This window comes from Hydra viridissima, unplaced genomic scaffold, assembly GCF_058129835.1.
Source record: "Hydra viridissima isolate aposymbiotic clone 2 unplaced genomic scaffold, HvirCarnegie_v1 scaffold_30, whole genome shotgun sequence".
NCBI lineage: Eukaryota > Metazoa > Cnidaria > Hydrozoa > Anthoathecata > Hydridae > Hydra > Hydra viridissima.
Window position 1 is genome coordinate 51,626 of NW_028324325.1, and position 19,854 is coordinate 71,479.

At 35.5% G+C, this 19,854-nt stretch overlaps 1 protein-coding gene across 1 annotated transcript; it reads right to left on the reverse strand.

The window, feature by feature from the left end:
* Positions 1–8,366: 8,366 nt before the first annotated feature.
* LOC149876115 (uncharacterized) lies at positions 8,367–16,280 on the reverse strand. The gene is made up of 5 exons (XM_090075681.1): positions 16,209–16,280; positions 9,530–12,550; positions 9,207–9,272; positions 8,889–8,945; positions 8,367–8,732 (listed from the first exon to the last, which is right to left on the reverse strand). The coding sequence occupies exons 2-5, from the start codon at positions 12,519–12,521 to the stop codon at positions 8,413–8,415; spliced, it is 3,435 nt and encodes a 1,144-aa protein (XP_089931807.1). The 5' UTR covers positions 12,522–12,550; positions 16,209–16,280; the 3' UTR covers positions 8,367–8,412.
* Positions 16,281–19,854: the final 3,574 nt, after the last annotated feature.

The window sequence follows — 19,854 nt, forward strand, 5'->3', positions numbered from 1 at the left end:
TTAGGATTGGAGGGGGATGAGGTTACGGTTTGGAAGCCTGGGGACAATGAAAAATTGCGTTCGTATAGTGTCCACGAGGGGCGTCCTTCGGTTGTAACGTGCCGCTAGGTGCACGCGTCTAGTAGTTTCGTTGCATCGACCTAGAGGAGTTCTCCGAAAGGTCTTGCGCTTTGGGCTCGGGCAAACGGCCTGCATCCATTGTAAACACGGTCTCTGCCGTTAGAAAATCGTTAACCAGGCTTTTGTGAGCTTTAACAACCATCCCTTTGAGTTTAAAACGAACGTTTCCCCAAAAGCCATTCGAGATGGAGGTACTCACGGAGGTTTGTTACGGTAACAACCCTGTGGTTTGCCATCTTCTTTCTTTCCGCAGCGTCGCAAACGGATCGGCCGGTCTCTTAGGTGACGAAAAAACGTCTGATCTCTCGACTGGAATGCTTAACGTACTAAGATTAGAAGAGTTAGTACTAAGAGTCGCATCTGGCCGCCGTAATTTTCTTCGATGATGTACTTGAAAATTTCGTGACGTCGTTTTCAAAGCTCTAGGGTCGATTTTAACCTTCGACCTTAAAGTCGATTTTAGCCTTCGGTGTGGCTCTGTACAACTTTTGCGGTGAAAAAGCTTGCGCGGAGTCTACAGTTGTATTTAGCCGACAGACGCTGGCAACGCAGAAACAGAATGACTCTTGGGCGGCGCAAACCGAGCGTTCAGCAAATTTCTAGCATTTTACGTCAAAGCGGACAATCTGCACGACAAATAAAGCTAACTTTCTCGTTGCAACAGTTAGTCACTGGACGTTGGACGAGTGTGTACAGCTGTTTTGCGTCGAAAGCCGACCGGTGGTCGGATGCGACTCTTCTTTTCATTCGAAAATCAGAACCTGGCCATCAGTCGTGTATCACCATCGAATGCTTAATGTAGTGATTTCTCGAAACGACAAAAGCTTGTAAAACAAACAGCTTCGCTGTACTGTTGCCTAGTATGTTAACGGATGGCCAGGAACAACCTTGGTCTGTAAAGAATGAGTTCGTTTTTCCATTCGAGGCACTAATTACTGCAGTTTTAAAAGTCACCTAAAGTATAAGCTCATCTCTCCATTCAAGAAAAACAAGCATCAGAGTTTCGGAAAGTTTGCATGCACGACACCACCATCGATGATACTTAAACAAACAGAAAATGAATTGCAAAACAGAACCACTGAATTGCAAAACATAACAACGGACAGCTTGTAAAAAGCATGGTGATGAGCTTCTTCAATCCAATCAAGGAACCAAGCATCACAGTTTCGGCAATGGTGCATGTGCAAATCAGCAAACTGTGATACTTAATCAAACAACTTCACTGTTTTGCTTAGTTTAAGAACGGATGGCTAAGAACAACCTCGTTAGTGAGTATGAAGTCATCTCTTCATTCAAGGAATTAATAATCAGAGTTTTAGAAGTCTCTTACGTGCGATACTACTATCAACGGTACTTAATCAAACAGCCTCTCAGAATGGCCTAGTTTGAGAACGGAAGGCTAGGAACAACCTTAGTAGTGGGTCATCAGTTCAACTTTTCATTCAAGGAATTAAGCATCTAAAATCTGAAAAATAAAAAGAAGAGCTCTTTGTTAGAAGTTCTTATTTTTATTTTTCCTCAACTTCTATTTCTTTTCTTTTTTTCTTTTTTTTTTTTAATGATAGTTTTTCTTTTTTTTTTATCTATTTTGTTCGTTTAAATTAATACAACAGGCGTTTTAGGTCGTTTCTGTAACATTATTTAACACTTTAAATTGTAATAAATATTTGAACTGAAGAAAATCCTTTTCGTAACGTTAAAATGTCATAAGAACATTTCATCTTTACCAAATACGCTTGTAAAAATAGTTTCACTTTTAAAGTTTGTTGTATATGTCTTTTAATTTAGTGAATCGCAATTTGGATTCTCTTAGGCGCACATCTACTTTAGTTGCTTTTTCTTAAAGAAAGGTCACCAGAGTTATCTTACACAGCTCCTGCAGCATAATCTTTAACAAAATACTCTTTTGAAAAGTTTTACATTGAAATAAACAAAAGCCATTTGCGTAAATAGAGATAAATTAGAGAATAAAAAGTGCATAAACGCCTCGCTACTTTGATGAAGAAGAAACGGATGACTAGATGCAACTTTTTAATTTCGCGTGCTATCTCTTTCGATTAAGGTACTTTTTGAATATTTTTTCAAAGAAATGTTAGCGTAGTTTTCCTTTTTTAAATTTAAATCATGTTTAAAGGTAGTTTTTGAATGTTTTTTCAAAGAAATGTTAGCGTAGTTTTCATCTATTAAATCTAAATCATGTTTAAAGGTAGTTTTCGAATATTTTTTCAAAGAAAAGTTAGCGTAGGTTTCCTCTTTTAGATCTAGCTTATGTTTAAGGTAGTTTTTGAGTATTTTTTCAAAGAAAAGTTAGCGTAGTTTTCCTCTTTTAGATCTAGCTTATGTTTAAGGTAGTTTTTGAGTATTTTTTCAAAGAAAAGTTAGCATAGTTTTCCTCTTTTGGATATAGCTTATGTTTAAGGTAGTTTTTAAATATTTTTTTAAAGAAAAGTTAGCGTAGTTTTCCTCCTTTAGATCTAGCTTTATAATTCAGGTAGTTTTTGAATATTTTTTCAAATAAAAATTAGCAAAGTTTAGCTTATTTAGCATGACATCACAAAATACTAAACTCAAAAAGGCAAGATAAAGTATAAGATAAACGTAAAATAAGATATAGATGAAACAAATGTTAGGCTGCATAAAATCTAAAACTGCATTGCCTATCATAAACACAAACGTCTAGTAAGAGCTTTTAAAGTTCGTTCTTTTCGTCTTTTAATTTGGTGAATCGCGATTTGAATTTTCTAAAGCGCACATGCCTCTCAGTTGCTTTTTTCTTAAGGAAAGGTCACCAGAGTTTTTTTACGCAGCTCCTGCAGCATAATCTTTAACAAAATACTCTTTTGTATATCATTACACAGAAATAAACAAAAACCATTTGCGTAAACAGAGATAAATTAGAACTCAAAAGTGCATAAAAAGCCTCGCTACTTTGCTATAGAAGAAGTGGATGACTAGATACAACTTTGTAAATTCGTGTACTACCTCGATGGATTAAGGTATTTTTCGAAAGTTTTTTTAAAGCAAAAATAGCGCAGTCTTCCTCTTTTAAATCTACCTTATGTCTAAGGCAGTTTTTGAATAGATTTTCAAAGAAAGGTTAGCGTAGTTTTCCACTTTTAAGTTTAGCTTATGTAGCTTGACAAAACAACACACAAAAAGACAAGATAAAATATCAGATAAACGTAAAATAAAATATAAATGAAACTAAAGTTAGGCTGCATAAAAAACAAACAACTTAATAATCTACTAGACATGTTTAAGTTGAATTAAGTAAAGTCCTTTGCGCAAATTTGGGTAAATAAGAGATTAAAAGTCCATAAAAAGCCTCGATACTTTGCTGAAGAAGAAGATGACTATATGCAACTTTTTAAAATCGTGAGCTATCTATATCGATTTAGGTCCTTTTTGAGTACTTTTTCAATGAGAAGTTAGCGCAGTTTTCCTCTTTTAAGATTGGATCATGAAGCTTGACATAACAAAACACAAAACTAACAAAGGCAAGACAAAATATAAGGTAAACGCAATATAAAATATAGATGAAATTAAAGTTAGGCTGCATAAAATAAACGGGTAACAATACTCTTCTATGTATATTTACATTGAGTTAAATAAAATCCTTTGCGCAAATATAGGTATGTTAGAGAGTAAAAGTGCATAAAAAGCCTCGCTACATTGCTGTAGAAGAAGTGGATGACTAGATACAAACTTTTAAATTTGTGTGCTGTCTCTATCGAATAAGGTAGTTTTCGAAAGTTTTTTCAAAGCAAAAATAGCGCAGTGTTCCTCTTTTAAATTTAGATTATCTCAAAGGTAGATTTTGAATAGTTTTTCAAAGAAAGGTTAGCGTAGCTTTCCTCTTTTAAGTTTAGCTTATGTAGCTTGACATCACAAAACACAAAGCTCAAAAAGACAAAATAAAATATAAGATAAACGTGAAATAAAATACAGATGAAGCTAAAGTTAGACTGCATAAAAAACCAACAACATAATAATCTACTAGGTATGTTTACATTAAATTAAATAAAATCCTATGCGCAAATATAGGTATGTTAGAGAGAAAAAGCCTCGCTACTTTGTTAAAGGTAGTTTTTGAATAGTTTTTCAAAGAAAGGTTAGCGTAGTTTTCCTCTTTAAAGTTTAGTTTATGTAGCTTGATATCACAAAACACAAAACTCAAAAAAGAAAAGTAAGATAAAAGTTAATCGTAAAATAAAATATAGGTGAAATAATTGTTAGGCTGCATAAAAGAAAAAAAAAATCATAGCATAATAATCTTCTATATATGCTTGGATTGAATTAAATGAATTCCTTTGCGTAAATATAAGCAAACTAGTGAGAAAAAGTGCATAAAAAGCATCGCTACTTTGCTGCAGAAGAAGTGGATGACTATATGCAACTTTTTAAAATTGTGTGCTATCTCTATCGATTAAGGTGGTTTTCGAAAGTTTTTTCAAAGCAAAAATAGCGTAGTTTTCCTCTTTTAAATCTAGCTTTTGTCTAGGGTAGTTTATGAATAGATTTTCAAAGAAAGGTTAGCGTAGCATTCCTCTTTTAAGTTTAGCTTAAAATTCTTGGCATCACAAAACACAAAACTCAAAAAGATAAGATAAAATATAAGATAAACCTAAAACATAATATAAATGAAACTAAAGATAAGCTGCATAAAAAACTAACAACATAATAATCTACTAGGCATGTTTAAATTGAATTATATAAAATCCTTTGCGCAAATATAGGTATGTTAGTAAAAAAGCATTAAAAGCCTCGCAACTTTGTTAAAGGTAGATTTTGAATAGTTTTTCAAAGAAAGGTTAGCGTAGTTTTCCTCTTTTATGTTTAGATTATGTAGCTTGACATCACAAAACACAAAGCTCAAAAAGACAAAATAAAATATAAGATAAACGTAAAATATAGATGAAACAAAGTTTACACTGCATAATAAACAAACAACATAATTATCTACTAGGCATGTTTAAGTTGAACTAAATAAATTCCTTTGCGCAAATATGGGAAAGTTAGACAGTAAAAATCCATAAAAAGCCTCGATACTTTGCTGAAGAAGATGACTATATGCAACTTTTTAAAATCGTGAGCTATCTATATCGATTTAGGTCCTTTTTGAGTACTTTTTCAATGGAAAGTTAGCGCAGTTTTCCTCTTTTAAGATTAGATTATGAAGCTTGACATAATAAAACACAAAACTAACAAAGGCAAGATAAAATATAAGGTAGTTTTCGAATGTTTTTTCAAAGCAAAATTAGCGTAGTGTTCCTCTTTTAAATCTAGATTATCTCAAAGGTAGATTTTGAATAGTTTTTCAAAGAAAAGTTAGCGTAGCTTTCCTCTTTTAACATTAGCTTATGTAGCTTGACATCACAGAACACAAAAACATAAAATAAAATATAAGACAAATAGATGTAGCTAAAGTTAGGCTGCATAAAAAACCAACAACATAAAATATCTACTAGGCATGTTTAAATTGAATTAAATAAAACCCTTTGCGCAAAAATAGAGAGTAAAATGCATAATGTTAGAGAGTAAAAGTGCATAGAAAGCCTCGCTACTTTGCTGTAGAAGAAGTGGATGACTAGATACACTTTTTTAAACTTGTGTGCTATCTCTATCGAATAAGGTAGTTTTCGAGAGTTTTTTCAAAGCAAAATTAGCGTAGTGTTCCTCTTTTAAATCTAGATTATCTCAAAAATAGATTTCGAATAGTTTTTCAAAGAAAGGTTAGCGTAGCTTTCCTCTTTTAACATTAGCTTATGTAGCTTGACATCACAGAACACAAAAAGATAAAATAAAATATAAGACAAACGTAAAATGAAAAATAGATGTAGCTTAAGTTAGACTGCATAAAAAACCAACAACATAATAATCTAACAGGTATGTTTAAGTTGAATTAAATAAAACCCTCTGCGCAAATATAGGTATGCTAGAGAGTAAAAAGGCATAAAAAGCCTCGCTACTTTGTTAAAGGTAGTTTTTGAATAGTTTTTCAAAGACAGGTTAGCGTAAATTTCCTCTTTAAAGTTTAGCTTATGTAGCTTGACATCACAAAATATAAAACTCAAAAAGACAAGATAAAATATAAGATAAACGCAAAATAAAATATAGATGAAACTAAAGTTAGGCTGCATAAAAAACCAACAACATAATAATCTACTAGGCATGTTTAAATTGAAATAAATAAAATCGTTTGCGCAAAAATAGCTATGTTAGAGAGTAAAAGTGCATAGAAAGCCTCGCTACTTTGGTGTAAAAGAAGTGGATCACTAGATACAACATTTTAAAATCGTGTGCTATCTCTATCGATTAAGGTGGTTTTCGAAAGTTTTTTCAAAGCAAAAATAGCGTAGTCTTCCTCTTTTAAATCTAGATTATGTCTAAGGTAGTTTTTGAACAGTTTTTCAAAGAAAGGTTAGCGTAGCTTTCCTCTTTTAACATTAGCTTATGTAGCTTGACATCACAAAACACAAAACTCAAAAAGACAAAATAAAATATAAGATAAACGTAAAATAAAATGTAGATGAAGCTAAAGTTAGGCTGCATGAAATAAACGGGTAACAATATTTTTCTATGTATGTTTACATTGAGTTATATAAAATCCTCTGCGCAAATATAGGTATGTTAGAGAGTAAAAGTGCATAAAAAGCCTCGCTACTTTGTTAAAGGTTGTTTTTGAATAGTTTTTCAAAAAAAGGTTAGCGTAGTTTTCCTCTTTTAACATTAGCTTATGTAGCTTGACATCACAAAGCACAAAACTCAAAAAGACAAAATAAAATATAAGATAAACGTAAAATAAAATACAGATGAAGCTAAAGTTAGGCTGCATAAAATAAACGGGTAACAATATTTTTCTATGTATGTTTACATTGAGTTAAATAAAATCCTCTGCGCAAATATAGGTATGTTAGAGAGTAAAAGTGCATAAAAAGCCTCGCTACTTTGTTAAAGGTAGTTTTTGAATAGTTTTTCAAAAAAAATGTCTTTAAAGTTTAGCTTATGTAGCTTGACATCACAAAACACAAAACTCAAAAAGACAAGATAAAATATAAGATAAACGCAAAACAAAATATAGATGAAACTAAAGTTAGGCTGCATATAAAACCAACAACATAATATTCTACTAGCCTAGTTTTCCTCTTTTAAGTTTAGATTATGTAGCTTGACATTCACAAAACGCAAAAAGGCAAGACAAAATACAAGGTAAACGTAAAATAAAGTAGAAGTGAAACAAAAGATAGGTTGCATAAATACAAAAACTGCATTGCCAAAAATAGAATTTGTTGTCTAGAAAGACTTTTTAAAGTTTGTTTCTTTCGTCTATTGACTTAGTGAATCGCGATCTGGTTTTTCTTAGGCGCGCTTGTTTCTTAGTTGTTTTTTTTTGTAAAGAAAGTTTATTCAGACGTTTTTTTTACGCAACTCCTTTAACATTATTTTTAACAAAGTATTCTTTTATACGTGTTTACATTGAAATAAAACCCTTTGCGTAAATAGAGATAAATTAGAGAGCAAAAGCCTCACTACTTTGCAGAAGAAGAATTGGATGGCAAGATACAACTTTTTAAATTCGTGTGCTTTCTCTTTTAAGGTACTTTTTGAATATTTTTTCAAAGAAAAGTTAGCGTAGTTTTCCTCTTTTAAGTTTAGCTTACGCAGCTTGACATCACAAAACGCAAAAACCAATAAGGCATGATAAAATACAAGATAAACGTAAAATAAAATAGAAGTGAAACAAAAGTTAGACACCATAAAAAAAAAACAAACAAAAAAAAAAACATAATATACTTCTATGTATGTTTACATTGAACTTAATAAAATCCTTTGTGTAAATATATGAAAAAATAGAGAGTAAGAGTTCATAAAAAAAGCCTCGCTATTTTGCTGAAGAAGAAATGGATGTCTAGATCTTTTAAAATAAGGAACTTTTTGATTTCTTTTTCCGAAAAATGGTTGGAGCAGTTTTCCTTTTTTAAATTTCACTTATGCAGTTTAACATCACAGAAAATATTAATTTGCTTTTTAACAAACTCTTAAAAACATCAGAAGTAATTCTAAATGCAACTCTATTAAAAGTGTTAACAGAATAACAAAACGACTTTTTTTTTTTTTTAAAGATAAAAAAAGTTTGAACTATCTTTAAATAAGAAATGTGAGAACAGTTTAACAGAACTTCTTGTTTATTATGTATTTAGCGAAACAGATAAATATATTTGCAAAAGCATAGAGAAAACAAACTACACAAAAGGCCCATCTTTATTGCCAAACTGAACAAACTTTTCTAAACTACATAAATGGTCTCACTATATTGCCATATTGAACAAACTTTTCTAAACTACCCTCTTTTTGAATTTTTAGCTTCATGTTTTTAATTTTGTCTTTAATATGGCTTCGGTAGGAGTACTTTTGCAAGACATGAATGAGCTTGTCACTGCTATGATTTGCCAAGATGCCAAGGTAATCTTTGTACGAGCAACTTGAGCTTACATCTGTAAACACGTCTTGCAAGATGTATGCCAACACTAAAGCTGCACATCGAGGAAAACTTCTGGTGTTGAACCATTCGTTGTGGCCAGGGCAAGCATTCAGCTTTTCAACTATTTCATCTAAAATTTTACAAACTCAAGTCATAACACAAAGAGATTAAATCGAATATTCATTTGGTTCTGAAGCATGACAAGATTAATTTTGTTTTTTTATTTGTTTTTTTTGTTGACCTTATTGTTTGCACTGATAGCAATAACTGGTTTTTGAAAGATTACCTAATTGGCATTGGCTAACTTCTGCTTTGTTTTCCTTTGTTCTTGGCTGAGTTGATCCTGAAATAAAATAAAACCATGTTCATTTTTCTAATTCATAAAAAAACCATCAACAGTTTCTAAGTGTTAGAGATAATAACAAGCTGTGCATGATTTCTAACGGTGATGTTTCTAACTTCATCATTAGAAATCGGGTAGACACAACTTTCTAAAAGTGCACTTAGCAATGATGGCTAGTTTTTATTAACAGTTAACCATCTGAAATTGTGCAAGAAGAGGTTTGTGTTTATATATGTTTGTATAAATTAGGTTTTACATTACCGATGTGTTCTTGAGTAAAAGATGGCATTTCCAACTTGATTTTTTTTCTTCTTGGATCTTTTACTTCTAAAACATAATCAGTTTTAGTATCATTCACTTGTGTAAACATTTAAGCAATCACAGAATTAGTCCTGCAACAAATACATACACACTTCTGTGTTGTTTTTTTTGTTTTTTTTTTTGTTTTTTTTATTGTTTTTCTTTTTTTTTTTTTTTTTTACAGCTTTAACAATAACAATAGGGCAAGGAGTTAATTTGGGCATTTTTATTTTTTGAAAGCGTGTTGAGATTTGCATAAAAATCAAAAATCAAAAAGAATTTACCTCTGGATGTACAAGCAAGACTTTGGCTAAATAGACTACCAACAGATTGAACAGCACCAGGTGAGGGCTGTTTTTCAAGAACAGTACCAGCCTGTTGGACTGGAACAGCTGAAAGAAACAAACTGGGTTTGGCCATCGTTTGCTGACGAGCAACAAGATTAGGAGCCAGAGGAACAGAAAAGACCTCTTTTGAAGGATTAAAAACAACTTGCAGAGAAGGAGCAACATGAACAGGTTTGGCAACCACTTGCTTATGAGCAGGTTCAAGAAGAGCAGGTTCAAGAAGAGCAGGTTCAAGAAGAGCAGCTTCAGGAGGAGCATGGAAAACACGTGTGACAGCCATAAGATTATCTTGCTGTGAAGCAACATTAGACACTGTTTCCAGCAGAACAGAAAAGACCTCTTTTGAAGGACTGAAAGCAACTTGTTGAGCAGGAGCAGCAGAAACAGGTTTGGCAACCACTTGCTCACTAAAGTAAACTGGAGAAAGTTGTGCATGGTGTTCAATAAAATCCGGTTCATCAGGAAATAATGTTAATGCAAGAGGAGAACAAGCTGTGCCAACAGGAACAGCTAGAGTCTGATCTACATCCATACAAACAGCTTGTTCATTAGGAACTAGTTGTGCAAGAGCAGAGGATAGTTCAAGAACTGGACCAGCGATTGTTTGTTCAGAAGGAACAGACGAAACAGGAGTTGAGCTAGGTTCACACAAGAAATCTACAACATGTTCGTTGCTGTCCTCTAAAGGAGCATTGTTTTCTACAGCTGGAGAAAATGGAACCACTGTGGTACAACCGAAAGTAGCAGCACATTCTTCAGAGTCAGAACCGGAGTCTGAATCTTCCTCAAAAATGTCCTCAACATCATGAAAACCGTACTCCTCTGCATTAGTTCGGAGCCAGTCCATCACATCCTTCTCCTCCTTTGGTGGTCTCTCAGACTTTTCAACAGTCAAAGACTCTATGACTCCGAAGGACTGTCCGATGCCCAGGGCAAAGCGCAACTCCTCTGCAGCGTTCCACTGGGACACATAAAAGCTATCCATTGTGTGTCTGCTGTGCTTCATGTAGAGTGTAGCAAACCGCTCGCGATCTTCTTTGCTGTTGTTGGCAAAGTAAGTGGCTATCGAACCGCGAATGCAAGTGGGAGTAAGACGCTTCATGGGAATGTTTACTTGGCTTTTTCTGAAGCAGGACGTCAGGCTAGAGGTGATAGCAGAGGAACCCATCTGGTAAACAGGCACTCTAGTTGCACCTAGTGTCACACCTTCGTCTTTGTTGGCTCTCACCGAAGGAAAAAGGGGCCTGTAGCAGTCGCTCAACTCCAAAACAGTCTTGGTGTCTGCAGCCATGTAGTGAGAGTCGTTGACAAGAAGGTCTCTGTATCTCAGCAAATAAATATCGATCAACACTTTCAAGTCGTTCGGCACTAGAATGTTTTTGGCTCCGTACTTGTATGCTGTTTTGTAGCGCTCTTGCACAATGCAATATCCACACTCACTCTTCTCAGCAGCCATGTAGTCTCTAATGTTTAAAAGAGCAATGTTAGATTTTCTTAAACTGTTAATTACAGTGACAGAGAGCAGAAGATGGTTTCGTAGAGACACAGCATTGTCTCTAGTCAGCGGAAGAGACGCCTTTCTAATCGATTCCACTAAGTCTCTTACGTATGCAGACTTGCCATATTCGGTCAGCAAACTGACATTGATGATGTTGATGCTTTTTCTTCTTTTCACAAGGCTCCTCCTCAAAGAACGAAAGGGCCTCAGCACTTTTCGCAACTCATCCACCTTGCAGCGCAAACGTCGGATGGCCTCATGAGAAAGTCCGAAATAGACGTTTCTGGCTTCACTGAAACGAAACAGGAGACAAAGGGAGACGAGGCGGTTGTACAACGTGTGACAAGACATGGCTTTTGTTTGGTCAAGTTCACTCAGCTTGGAATTGAGCTGAATTTTCTTAAAGTGCAAGGAGAAGTATCTATCCTCCAAAACATTGGAATTGGTGAGGGCGTTTGGGTGCAGCGTCAACGTGCTGTCACAACAAGTCAATATTTCCACAACTGCATTTTTGTAGATCTTTGCTTGTGACCAAGTGTTGTTGTTGGCTACCACAAGCCACTTTTCAAAGTCTCTGAAGAGCTCATCTGCTGACTGGTAATAAAAGTGAAAAGCATCTTTGTCCAGCTGAAACAAGAGTCTCTTTTCTTCGGTCAAGACATAGGAGCTGGAAACCAAGTGCTCTAAGGAATCGAAATCAGAGTCAAGGACGGATTCGGTGTTCAGCTCTTTGTTTTCTACAGAGGTGCATTGGTTTGCAGAAGGAGCCTCGGACGAACCAGCAACTGGTGAGGGCAAGCTTAAAAGAGGATCAGAGGAAAGAACCGGAGAAGAAAAAGAGGAGGAAGGCCCAGGAGCAGAGGATGCAGAGCCTGATGCAGACGCTTGTTCAGCTACTGGCTTAATACCAAAGAAGGCAGGTCGAATAAATTGAGGGACATAGAGCTTCTCGTTGTCGTATCGCTTTGCCTCTGCAATCTTTTGTTTGATCATCTTGGAATCGTAGAAATGAGTCTCTTTCAAGTGTATGTCCAGTCGGTCGTAATACTTCCAACATTGCAAACAGGGGTAAGGTTTTGGACAGCCGGACTTGCGTTCGAGACGAGCATGCTGAAACTTCCTGACCATTGCAGAGTAAAAGATGGAAGCTTCATCCAAAGTCCAAGAATGATCTTTTTTAGTCAAGTGTCTTTTAATGCTTGTGGACGAATGTTTGCACAAAGGCATCGGACAGCTAACAGCGTACCTCTTCTTGGTACCATAGAAAGGTACAACCCTGTTTACGGAGCCACACGCTGCAACTAATGCGGCCCTGACTTTGTTTTTGAGCTTTAAGTCTCTCTGTTCTTGTGACTGCTTTCTTTTCTTTTTTTTTGCTTTAGAGTTTGGAGAAGAAGCAACAACAGAGTTGTTTTCTTGTGAAGAAGACATGTTCAGGTGTTTGTTTGCAACGGTTTTTGCTAAAAAAAGGAAACCAGTCAGTGAGAGTTTTTTTCTTCTGCCTGCATCCAATCCTGGAATGTTTACAACTGCAGGGAAGAGCTGTGTTTTTTCGAATCCTCTGCAAAAGAGAAAAAAAGAAAGAAAAGAGAGCAACAAGAAGAAACAAAGTTTCCACTAGCAAATGAAAAAGAATGAGAGCAACTAGCATTACATGCATGGTGGCAGCAGTGATTGCTATTATGAGAAGGAGAATGAGAAAAAAAAAAAGAAAAAGAAAAGAAACAAATAAATAAAGAGATGGAGTTTGAGAGGATCTCGCAACCATATGACTCAAAGAAAGAAACTGTGTTGAAAAAAGGCAAGAGAGGGCAAATAGAACTTGCTAACAAGGACAAATGACAGACATAACTACAACAGTAACAACTCTCATTGCAAGCATAATAACAACAGCATCAGCATCACTGACTCAGAGAGTGTTGACATAACAAAAAAGAAAACAAAAGTACAAGCCAAGTGGGGGAACATTAACAAACACTCATTGCAACTATAACAACAACAACAACAGCAACAGCATCACTGACTCAGAGGGTATTGATAAAAAAAAAACAAGCAAAACAAAAACAAACAAAAAAACAAATAAAAAAACAAAACAAGCAAATTGGTGAACAGTAACAACTCTCATTGCAAGCATAATAACAACAACAGCATCAGCATCAGCATCACTGACTCAGAGAGTGTTGACAAAATAAAATAGACAATAAGCAAGCAAAGTGGGTGAACAGTAACAACTCTCACTGCAAGCATAATAACAACAACAGCATCAGCATCAGCATCACTGACTCAGAGAGTGTTGATAAAATAAACAGATTATAAACAAACAAAGTGGGTGAACAGTAACAGCTCTCATTGAAAGCATAATAACAACAACAGCATCAGCAACAGCATCACTAACTCAGAGGATATATAAAAAAAACAAACAAACAAACAAACAAAACAAAAACAAAAAAAAACAAGCAAAGTGGCTGAACAGTAACAGCTATCATTGCAAGTAAAATAACAACAACAGCATCAGCAACATCATCACTGACTCAGAGAGTGGTGATAAAATAAAACAGATTAAAAAACAAGCAAAGTGGCTAAACAGTAACAACTATAAATACAAGTAAAATGACAAAAGCAGCAACAGCATCACTAACTCGCAGGGTGTTGATAAAAAAAAAAGCAACAAACAAACAAAGCAAGCAAAGTGGGTGAACATTAACACTCATTGCAACTATAATAACACCAACAGCAACAGCATCAGTGACTCAAAGGGTGTTGATAAACAAAAACAAAGGCACAAACAAAACAAGCAGAGTGGGGGAACATTAACAACACTTATTGCAAGCATAATAACAACAACAGCATCAGCATCTCTGACTCAGAGAGTGTTGATAAAATAAAATAGATTATAAACATGCCAAGTTTGTGAACATTAACAAACACTCATTGCAACTATAACAACGACTACAGCAACAGCATCACTTACTCAGAGAGTGTTGAGAAAAAAAACAACAAAAAAAACAAAAACAAAACAAAACAGAAAACAGAAGTACAAGCCAAGTGGGGGAACATTAACAAACACTCATTGCAACTAAAACAACAACAACAGCAACAGCATCACTTGCTCAGAGGATATTGATAAAAAAAACAAACAAACAAACAAACAAAACAAGCAAAGTGGCTGAACAGTAACAGCTATCATTGCAAGTAAAATAACAACAACAGCATCAGCAACATCATCACTGACTCAGAGAGTGGTGATAAAATAAAACAGATTAAAAAACAAGCAAAGTGGCTGAACAGTAACAACTATAAATACAAGTAAAATGACAAAAGCAGCAACAGCATCACTAACTCGCAGGGTGTTGATAAAAAAAAAAGCAACAAACAAACAAAGCAAGCAAAGTGGGTGAACATTAACACTCATTGCAACTATAATAACACCAACAGCAACAGCATCAGTGACTCAAAGGGTGTTGATAAACAAAAACAAAGGCACAAACAAAACAAGCAGAGTGGGTGAACATTAACAACACTTATTGCAAGCATAATAACAACAACAGCATCAGCATCACTGACTCAGAGAGTGTTGATAAAATAAAATAGATTATAAACATGCCAAGTTTGTGAACATTAACAAACACTCATTGCAACTATAACAACAACAACAGCAACAGCATCACTTGCTCAGAGGATATTGATAAAAAAAACAAACAAACAAACAAACAAACAAGCAAAGTGGCTGAACAGTAACAGCTATCATTGCAAGTAAAATAACAACAACAGCATCAGCAACATCATCACTGACTCAGAGTGTGGTGATAAAATAAAACAGATTAAAAAACAAGCAAAGTGGCTGAACAGTAACAACTATAAATACAAGTAAAATGACAAAAGCAGCAACAGCATCACTAACTCGCAGGGTGTTGATAAAAAAAAAAGCAACAAACAAATAAAGCAAGCAAAGTGGGTGAACATTAACACTCATTGCAACTATAATAACACCAACAGCAACAGCATCAGTGACTCAAAGGGTGTTGATAAAGAAAAACAAAAGCACAAACAAAACAAGCAAAGTGGGTGAACATTAACAACACTTATTGCAAGCACAATAACAACAACAGCATCAGCATCACTGACTCAGAGAGTGTTGATAAAACAAAATAGATTATAAACAAGCCAAGTTGGTGAACATTAACAAACACTCATTGCAACTGTAATAAGAACAACAGCAACAGCATCACTGACACAAAGGGTGTTGATAAACAAAAACAAAAACACAAGCAAAGTGGGTGAACATTAACAACACTCATTGCAACTATAACAACAACAACAGCAACAGCATCACTGGCTCAAAGGGTGTTGATAAAATAAAGAAACAAAAACAAAACAAGCAAAGTGGGTGAACAGTAACAACTCCCATTGCAAGCATAATAACGACAACAGCAACAGCAACACCATCACTGACTCAGAGAGTGTTGATAAAATAAAATAGATTATAAACAAGCCAAGTGGGGGAACATTAACAAACACTCATTGCAACTGTAACAACAACAACAGCAACAGCATCACTTACTCAGAGAGTGTTTATAAATAAAACAAAAAACAAAAACAAGAAACAAAAATACAAGCCAAGTGGGTGATTACTAACAGCGCTAACAGCAGCAACAACAGTGTCTTTAGAAACAACAAACAAGTACAACAGCAACAACTGCTTTTACAGAGTATAACAATAACAACAACATGGCACTAACAACAACAAAAGGGTTGGAATAAAAACCTGTAGGCAAAAGGAGAGCTGCATTCAGACAAGATCGATTACAAAGAGGCTCTTCTTTAGGACAGAGGAGAAACTGCTTTTGAGGGACAGAGGGACTTTTGTTGTTGTTGTTGTTGTTGTGCAGAAACCAACAAACTTTTATTGAACCGAATATAACCGAATATAACCGAAAGTCTTGTTTGCTTCTGTTTTGTGCCATCAAGAAGGGAAAACAAAACATCACAAAACAAACGAAGCAAACGAAACAAACAAACAAACGAACGAAACAAACAAAAAAACGATTAAATAAATAAACAAACAAACGAAACAAACAAACAAACAAAAACAAATAGGAAAAACAGAAAACGCAGTACCGAAACCTCGCCATTTTTATCCTTCCTCGAGCTTTCTTTGGGCGCCAAAGACCGAGAAAGTTGAGCAAACGTGACGTTGAGGGGGGGGGGGGGGGTACTTAAGGCCAGCAGACCGACCAATGGCAAGCTTAGGAGAGACCCACGTGAATGTTACATTTTCTTTCTATGTACGCTGAATCCGCTCAAAGTCTGGAATTTCCAGCATTCACGTGTCATCACTCCAGCCACCAGATTGGCCCACACTTTGCACACTTTCAAGACTAGAACTTCACTTAATCACAAATTGAGCCAAAAAAAAAACTAAGTCTCGCATGGCGACAACTTTTCCAAAAGCAAACAAAGGCAAACAAAGGCAAACGAAGGCAAACGAAGAAAAAACAAAAACAAGTAAACAAAAACAAAACCGAAAAGGGAGAGAGAGAGCAAGTCGACTCATTTCTTTCGACTGCCTTAAACGAGAAGTCTAAAACGTTTAAAAGTTGAAAACTAAGTTTTTTAAATGAACTGCACCGAAAAACTTTACGACAGTTTAGCTGGTTAAAAACGCAGAGGAAAATATTTTATAAAATTTAAGCGTTCTAAAGATGTCCATTTTTGTTTTTGTTTTTTTTTTATTTTGGTTTGTTTCTGGTTTGCTTCTTTTTTTTTTTTAAATTCTAGCGATCGAGCATATTTGAACGGTTTCATCAGCCTGTTGGCGCACGTGCTCGAGAGCTAGAACTTTGATTGCTTTTGTTGTTGAGAATTGAGAATGTCCGAGCAGGTTTTTTTATCGATTTCATCGCTTGTGGCGAGGCAAAAATCAAAACGCTTTTTGGACGAAAGAAAGGAGATTAAAAGGAAAAAAGAGAAGAAAAAAAAAAACAAAAAAATAGGTTATGTGTCATAAACATTTATTTTCTCACGCGATGACGTCTAGTTTTGTTAGAGTAATTAAAATATGGTATCAAGTTTGTAATTTCTATCTTATTTTTAGTTACGGATAATTGCCAATTATGTCACGTTTAGTATACACAACGCTGTTTTCTTAATAGCAATATGATACAAACAAGTTATAAAAAAAAAAAGCGTTCGCTCGATCTTCCTTAGTCAGTTGAACAAAAAGAAATTTTCACAACATATGATTGATTTGGTTGTCCTAGCAAGCTGTTTTAGCAAACGACTAGAGGTTGCAACTGTTGTTCATTGAAAACGAAAAATCTAGCGTCAGCAAGAAATTTTTGAATACATAATGTACACAAAAGTGGCACTAACAAATGAAAATGTAAAAAAAAATGTTTACCTTGATGCCAGACTCGCAGAGATGTTGTCGCTCGTTGCTATCGACTGCGAACAGCTTTGTTGTTTTTCGAAGTGCCTCTTCACTCTACTTATAGCCGAAGTTTTGGCTTCGAAAAAAAATACGAACGTCGTTAAGCTCAACGAGCTGCTTTAATTGTTGTTCGTGCGAAAACGAAATGCTTAAACGGATAAAAGTGTTGGCGTAATTACACTTTTCGACCGCGATGCAGTTTGTCAACAACTCTAGCGTACTTTTTTGGCTCGTGGAGCAAAAAAGCCTCATGATAATAGCAAAGGCTTAAAATGTCTTAACATGTCAGCAAAGGCTTAATATGCTTAATAAACTGTGGGTTAAGTTTTTGCGGTGCAGCTCATTAACAACTTAATTTGCAACTTGCTGGCACAAGCAAACGTTTATGACTTCTCGTTTAAGACAGTTGAGCGAAATCAGTCGACTCACTCATTCTCCCTTTTCTGTTTTGTTTTTGTTTTGTTTTTTTGTTTTTGTTTTTGTTTGTTTTTTTTTTCTTTGTTTGTCTTTTGTTTAAAATGTAAAAACTCGAAAGGAAAGTTGTTGCTTTGTTTGCTTATTGAAAGTTTTCGCCAGTTGCAAGACTTAGTTTTGTTTTTGTTTACTTATTAAAATATCGAGGAAAATATTTGAGGACATCGCATTCTAAAGGTGCCTTTTTAATAAAACATCTAACGATTTAGCTTTTAACGTTATGCTCAAAAGAATGCCCGTTTCGTTTCTTTTTTCTTTTTTTTTTTTTTTTTTTTCCTTTGTTTCAATTGGGCAGAGTGCTCATTTGAGCAGCCCGCCCATGATCCAAAATTAGGACTTTTCTACGAGATACTTTTCATGGACTGTTGTAATTTCAGCAGACCAACACAGTGACTAGTTGGTAGTGTGTGTTAGTTCCGCTTTCATTCACGGTTGAGCGGACCTGTTCGATTACTCGAACATTGGTCACGTCTGGAACGTGAGAATGCTAGAGTGCGTTTTACTAACAATTTTATCGCTTGTGGCCAGGAAAGCAAAACTTTCCGTTTTTGTCTTTTGCATTCTAAAGGTGCCTTCTTAATAAAACCTCTAACGATTTAGCTTTTAACGTTATGCTTAAAAGAATGCCCGTTTCGATTTCATTTTTTTTTTCTGTTTGTTTTTGTTTTTGTTTTTTTTTTCAATTCGGCATTTTAAGGGTGCCTTTATAACAAGATCTAACGATATAGCGTTTAATGTTGTGCTCAAAAAAAAAAAAAGTGCCTTTTATATCTCTCAATGGTCTCCAACGATAAAACTGCCGACCAATCGCAACGATTAAACAGCCGACCAATGGCAGCTCAATAGTCTCCAAACATGAAACTGCCGACCAATGGCAGCTCAGTGGTTTGAGAAGTGAGATCATTCGATTTCGTTTTATTATCTCCAGTTTGAACTAGTGCTTGGCTTTTATAAAAATTGTCAAATTTTGCCAAGCAAATCTTATACGAAACGCTACTTTGATGTCAAACCTTCGTTACTCCCTATTCCCTTCTAGCGGAGGGCCGGCTAAAAGCTAGAAAAAAAGAGAGAAGGAAACTTTTTTCTTTTTTTCTTTATCTTTTTTTTTTTTTTTTTTTTAAGAGGGGTAGGGGTGGGGGGGGGGGGGGGGGAAGGAGTAAGAGAATTACGGGGTTAGGATTGGAGGGGGATGAGGTTACGGTTTGGAAGCCTGGGGACAATGAAAAATTGCGTTCGTATAGTGTCCACGAGGGGCGTCCTTCGGTTGTAACGTGCCGCTAGGTGCACGCGTCTAGTAGTTTCGTTGCATCGACCTAGAGGAGTTCTCCGAAAGGTCTTGCGCTTTGGGCTCGGGCAAACGGCCTGCATCCATTGTAAACACGGTCTCTGCCGTTAGAAAATCGTTAACCAGGCTTTTGTGAGCTTTAACAACCATCCCTTTGAGTTTAAAACGAACGTTTCCCCAAAAGCCATTCGAGATGGAGGTACTCACGGAGGTTTGTTACGGTAACAACCCTGTGGTTTGCCATCTTCTTTCTTTCCGCAGCGTCGCAAACGGATCGGCCGGTCTCTTAGGTGACGAAAAAACGTCTGATCTCTCGACTGGAATGCTTAACGTACTAAGATTAGAAGAGTTAGTACTAAGAGTCGCATCTGGCCGCCGTAATTTTCTTCGATGATGTACTTGAAAATTTCGTGACGTCGTTTTCAAAGCTCTAGGGTCGATTTTAACCTTCGACCTTAAAGTCGATTTTAGCCTTCGGTGTGGCTCTGTACAACTTTTGCGGTGAAAAAGCTTGCGCGGAGTCTACAGTTGTATTTAGCCGACAGACGCTGGCAACGCAGAAACAGAATGACTCT